Source organism: Emydura macquarii, unplaced genomic scaffold, assembly GCF_026122565.2.
Source record: "Emydura macquarii macquarii isolate MOO-44397 ecotype Brisbane River unplaced genomic scaffold, CSIRO-AGI_Emac_v2 contig_2994, whole genome shotgun sequence".
Taxonomy (NCBI): Eukaryota; Metazoa; Chordata; order Testudines; family Chelidae; genus Emydura; species Emydura macquarii.
Genome location: NW_027133131.1, coordinates 3,276,354 through 3,282,353, shown reverse-complemented (window position 1 = coordinate 3,282,353; position 6,000 = coordinate 3,276,354). Strand labels below are relative to the sequence as shown.

Sequence of the window (6,000 nt, the reverse complement as noted above, 5' to 3'; positions counted from 1 at the left end):
CCGCGCTGCGTCCCTGCGGACACCCCCCACGCGTGTCCGCGCCCAGCCGCGGGGGACGCCCGGCTCCAAAGGCGCCCGGACCATGGCACCTGCCTCCCCGCGCCGGAGGACGGAGACGCCCGGGGGGCCCCGTGCGCCGCGCCGAGGCTGCCTGGGCGCCGCCGCCAAGCGGGGGCTGCTCTGAGCCCGCCTCGCCTCGCCTCGCCTCGCCGCGGCGGGGAGGGGAAGGGGGGAGGCTTCGCCGATGACAGCCGCGGCGCCTCGGCCTCCGGCGGGGCGGCCCCGCCTGTAGGAAGCTCGGAGGATGCGCCCCGGCTCGCCGCCGCCGGCCGCTCTGTAGCCCCAGCCGCCGGGGGATGCGCGGAGCTGCGCGCCCTGCCTGCGCTCGCCGCCTCCTGGGTGCGCCGGGCCCGGAATCGACGGCCCGCTAGGGACTCTCCGGCTCTGCGGCGGCCGGGAAGCGGGGGGCGCTCTGCCGGGGGCCGATGTGGGGCGCTGCCGGGGCGGTCCGCTCCCCCGGGCACCCATGAGCAGAGGGGCCAGCCTGCAGCGCAGAACCACCTACCTGATCTCCCTGACCCTGGTCAAGCTCGAGTCTGTGCCGCCGGCGGACGAGCAGGCCAAGGAGGGGGCGGGAGATGGAGCCCCCCAGCCCGGCCCCAGCCCGGCCGCCCCCGGCCTCTCCGGGGTGACGGCCGGCCGGGAGGGCGAGGGGCCCCGGCCGGAGGAAGGCGCCAAGAGCAAGCGGCAGGAGAGGAGCTTCCACCGGCAGGATGCGCTTTGGATCAGCACCAGCAGCTCCGGCCCCGGGGACTACTTCCTGCAGCTGTCGCCCAGTAGCCCTCGGACCCCGGTCCCCTCGTCCACCCCTTCCCCGGACAGCGCCGGGCGGCTGCTCGCCCTCTGGGCAGCCCCGGCGGAAAACTCCCGAGCTCCGGATCCCAAGGCTGAGCCTCCTCAGACCCTGACGCCTCCAGCTGTGCCCCCCAAGCCGGGCCCGGCTCTGCCCCCCAAGCCGGGCACGGCTCTGCACCCAGCTCTGCCCCCCAAGCCAGACATTGCTCTGCTCCCCGCGGCCCCAGCTGTGCCCCCCAAACCGGACGCTGCTCTGCACCCAGCTCTGCCCCCCAAGCCGGATGTGGCTCTGCTCCCAGCGGCCCCAGCTGTGCCCCCCAAGCCGGGCACTGCTCTGCACCCAGCGGCCCCAGCTGTGCCCCCCAAACCGGACGTCGCTCTGCACCCAGCTGTGCCCCCCAAGCCGGGCACTGCTCTGCACCCAGCGGTCCCAGCTGTGCCCCCCAAACCGGACGTCGCTCTGCACCCAGCTGTGCCCCCCAAGCCGGACGTTGCTCTGCTCCCAGCGGCCCCAGCTGTGCCCCCCAAGCCGGACGCCGTTGTGGCACCAGCGGCTCCAGGGGTGAATGAGACCCTGGAGGTGCCAGGCGAGAGAAGCAAGACCCCCCAGGAAGAGCTGCCCCCCCACACCACCAGCTGCTCCTCCAGCACGGCGGCTCCAGGCCGAAAACTGCTGTTGAGCCATGCTAGCTGGGGCTGTCCCGAAGCGCGGGAACCTGGAGCACCCGAGGGTGCCGGCGGCCGAGCCGGGGGCTCCTCTTTTTCCTCCCACCTGGGCCCTGGCGCCTCCTCGCCTCACCCGGCGGCCGGGAGCCGGCGCCTCCGGCTGGCCAGCAACAAGCCCTTCAAAACGGTGACCACCAGCGGCGTCAAGATGGGCTGCGAGCCCAAGGCGGGCAAAGGCGCCCACAAGGGGGGCCCTGCCAACCGGCTCTCGTGGCCGGAGAGCGAGGTGAAGGGGCGCATGAAGGGGGGCCCCAAGGGCGGTGGCGAGGGGGCCCCCAGAGCCGGCGCCAGGGCCAAGATGTCGCCGCGCAAAGGCAAGAGCAAGACGCTGGACAACAGCGACCTGCCCCAGGAGGCCGAGGGCCCTTGCCCCTCGGAGGCCGGCGGGGGGCTGAAGCGGGGCCGCGAGGGCGGCCGGGCCTCCACCCGGGACCGCAAGATGCTCAAGTTCATCAGCGGCATCTTCACCAAGAGCCCGGCCTCCACCCCCACCCACCCCGGGCCCGGGTGGGGCCTGGGCAGCAGGGAGCTGCTGAGCCCGGAGCAAGCCAAGGGGTCATCGCCCAGTAAGTACGGCCACCGGCCGGGGAGACGAGGGGGCTGGGGAGGGGGTTCGAGGGAGGCTTTGAGGGATGGAGTTTGGGGGGTGACTTGAAAGCCGAGGAGGGGGGAGAGGATCTGGGTGTGGTATTGGATTATTTCTGCAGTTATGAGAAAGATCGGAATGCGGGGGGGATGGCTGGAAGCCAGGACTCCTGGGTTCTCTTCCCAGCTCACAGCTCAGGGAGGGGATGGGGGTCTAGTGGTTAAAGCTGGTGGAGCTGGGAAGCCAGGACTCCTAGGTTCTAGTACCAGATCTGCCAGATTTCCCTGATGATCTTGAGTGAGTCACATCCCTCCTTTGTGCCTCAGTTTCCCCTTTGGTAAAATGGGGTGACCGGCCCCGCTTGGGGAGGGGCCACTAAGGAGGATTTGGTGCTTGGAGAGCCGCGGCGAAAGAGGCTCGAGATGGGCCAAGTCTCGTTAGTAAAACCACAGTTCCCCTGGGCATGACGCAGACCCTGCCCCGTCCCTTCGGGACAGTCCCAAGTGCAAGCCTGGGTGAGGAGTTCCCAGCAGCTCTGATCTGGGGTGTGATGGAGCCTCTGGAACACAGAGCCTCCTCTGCGTGCATGTGTCGGTCATGGAGACTGGGGTTTTCTGGCGAAGGATACGCCTCCTTAGAAAGCCTGGTCCTTCCAGAGCTGCTCCCTGGGGAATCTCCCTAGGCAGAGGAGGACACTTTGGCCAGGCCGGTGCAGGCAGGTTTCTGATACTGTCAAATCCAAGAGGTGCCGTGCCATGTGTGTCAGCCCAGTCCCGCGGGCGGCCGCCTAATGGTGCCGCCGAACTGCCGCGCCGAGCTCCTGGAGGAGAAATGCAAAGTCAGGAACGTCCGGTCACCAGGGCTGGAAACCAGCGTTCGCGCCTCGAAATAGGGCAGGTGGCGTTTTGCGTCAAAGCGCCGCTTCTAAAGGGTTAATAAAGGCTGACGGTTGGCCAGTCTTGCAGCCACATCCCAGGGCCCCGCTGTGCTGGGTGCTGTACAGACACAAGACGTAGAGACGGTCTCTGTGCGGTTGGCACGAGCAGCACGTGTCCGAGGGGGCGAGAAGCCGGGCAGTGCGGGTTCTAGGTGCCGCTACGCGGCGTATTGACCTGGTGGACTCCACGGCAATGGATTAGCCATTTATTGACCCATCGGCTCATTGTTAATTAGCCATTTATTAATGGAGCCAGCACAGAAAGTGGGACCTTCTGCTCCTTGGGGATGGGCTGCTTGGCGAATATGTGACGTCCCCAGGGTTTTATCCTGTGTTGCTCTCCCCTTGAAATTCCTGGTGCTAGGATTTTGCTGCTTTGATTGCTCGGAGACGCCTCTCAAAGCCAGGAACGTTCTCCCTCCATCCACCCTCCCAAGTCCATGTTTGGCACTGAAAGTTTCCGCGGTGAGATAGCGAAGGATCACCTAGGAAACGTTCCACCGGCTGGGAGGTGGATACCACACATCGACTCCCCCGCTGGGCGTCTCCCACGGGAAGGGGACGCACGATCGGCTGTGGGAACCGCGCGGGCGGCCTGGATTGACCATAGAACAACTGTGATGGTAGCCGGGCGGGTTCATAACCCGGCCAATATTACAGATCATTTAACAAGCAATGCACGGGGGTGGATGCTCTGGAATATGGCCGGGGTGGAGGATGTGGGGGGCAGGACAACTTCTTTCCAGCGGTGGGAGGGGGCTGTGCTGGTAACTGCCTTTTTGCACCATGGAAGAATAATCGGCTCAGCAAGCTGCAGGCCAGGTGTGTTTTAGCAACCGGGAATGACCATCCGCCCCGTCGCTCTGCCGTGCGAGCCCATGGCCGCTTTCACGCCTGACGCCTTGTTGTTAGAACAATACGGAACTGCAGGGCACCGGGAAGGTGCAAAGGGTTAATACACACACAACCCTTCCCCTGTTGTGGAGTTCACACAGACACACACACACATTCATCCTCCAGGCAACTGACTGCAGGTAACTCCAGTGGCTCAGGGATACAGTGTCTGAGGGGGCCTCCAGACTTTTGTCTCACAATCCAGCGCTGCATCACTAAAGGAAAAGACACACCTGAAATCCCAGCGCAGGTCAGTGCCGACCCAGAGCTTGTCTTGTACTTGCTTTCTATCCTCCAAGGATGCAGGCACCACCTGGATCTCAGACCATTAGGCTTCACTCCCCGCCCAGAGCTGGCACTAGAACCCAGGCGTCCTGACCCTGCCCCCGTCCTTTCGACAGCCTGCCTGAAATTTTGCAAAAACCCTGTAAAACATCTTTATAAAAAGTGGGTTTGCAAATTTTATTTTTCACATATTTTAAGAGGCTTTAGTCTGAGGAGAGAGAGAGAAGGGTGAGGCCGGGAAAAACAGCGGAGTGGAACGGGAAAGGAAAGTCTGCTTTCCAGAGTCAAGACAGCGAGCTGGGGTATAGAGAAAGACCGGGAAAGCTAAGCAGAAATGTAGTTTGATTAAAATATTCCCTTTGTCTGTGGGTCTGATGTGATAAAAGAGGCCCCTTGTCTTACTCAGAAGCCAGGGTGATGGGCACAGTGTACGAACAGAATACAATGATTAGCTATTATTATTAGCTTCCAAAGTGGAGTAATTATTCCAGATTAAAGCCACTCCAGGGGGTTCGCATGGCGAGTTCTACCAGCAGAGTTAGAGCAACCAATTGCCCTTGTCGACAAACTGTTAGTCTTTCTGGCCCAGATCCTGAAAGGGACTGAGGCGCCTTACTCCCATTTGATTCCAATGGGAGTTAGGCACCTTAGAGGATCTGCAGCTCAATTCCTCATTGGTAAAAATGGGCGTTGTGAGGATAATGCATTAAAGTCTGTGCAGTGCCCGGAGACTGAGGTGACGGGGGCCGTGGAAGTGGGTGAGATCTCTAGAACAGAAAAGAGCCCCGCTCTGTGGTGTGTAATGTCCTGTCTGGACATTACCAGGCTGCTGTTGCCCTGTAGAAAGCATTGCATGAACAGCGGGCTCTAGATATCTCCATTTTCCCTCCGGCTGGGATGACTGAGTCAGCCCAGCTCCGTGTGGGCCAGATCCCTGCCCTGGAGATCTGGGAGGGAGGCATCTTCACCGGCTGGAATTGCAAATTCGTTCCCAAAGGTTTGTCATCCTTCCCCCGGCCCCGTCAGTGGCCTGGGAGACCCCGTGGCCTGGGGTGTCAACAGGCCGTGAGGTGAGCTGGGTTGGGATGTGGCCCTGGCTGCTGGCAGACCTGATCTAGGGGATCAGAGGTGTGTGTGTGTGGGGGGGTGTCACTGAAGGCAGCAGGATGCAAAACACAAGGTAGTTGCAAAGCCACCGTGGCTGCCAGCCGGGCTCTGAGCGAAGGGCGAGGAGCCATGCAGCGGGGTGGTCATTTAACGCTGGTTTCTGCACACGGGGGCAGGGGTTCAGCACCATCTCACTCCCTTTATTCCTCGTTTCCTGGATCCCCCAACACCTCTCCTTCTCCGCGTCCTTGTGCGCTTAACACAAGTAGGAGGTGGGCACGGGGCCAGCAGAGCCAGCGTGCAATTTGCCGAGGTCTTCGTGTGCGAACGCAGCAGCCTCCGGCCAGGGTTCAAATCCCAGCTGCGGGGCAGGGGGCAGCCGGCCGGCTTTCTGCAGAGGGTCCCGCCAGTCGGACATCGAGGGAGCAGGGAAAGAGCAAAAGCTGAAGCTGTTCTCTTCCCAAGGTGTGGGAAGGTGGCACCGGGGGGGGGCGGGCAGCGATCCAGGAGGCTGGTTGGGAATTTTCCGATGGAATCTTTTTCCATCGGAAAATGTCTTCATAGATTCCTCGATTCCAAGGCCTCCTGGGTAACACCGGCCATCAGGCCT

The 6,000-nt window shown here is 62.8% G+C and overlaps 1 protein-coding gene across 4 annotated transcripts in view; it reads left to right on the top strand.

Annotated features, from left to right (window-relative positions):
- The window catches only part of AGAP2 (ArfGAP with GTPase domain, ankyrin repeat and PH domain 2), a 35,869-nt gene continuing 29,869 nt past the window's right edge, over positions 1 to 6,000 (top strand). For all 4 annotated transcript variants that reach the window (XM_067529507.1, XM_067529509.1, XM_067529508.1 and 1 more), the window contains exon 1: positions 1 to 2,147. In XM_067529507.1, coding sequence (XP_067385608.1) covers positions 527 to 2,147 — 1,621 coding nt within the window. In that variant the 5' untranslated portion in view covers positions 1 to 526. The remainder of the gene's footprint in view (positions 2,148 to 6,000) is intronic.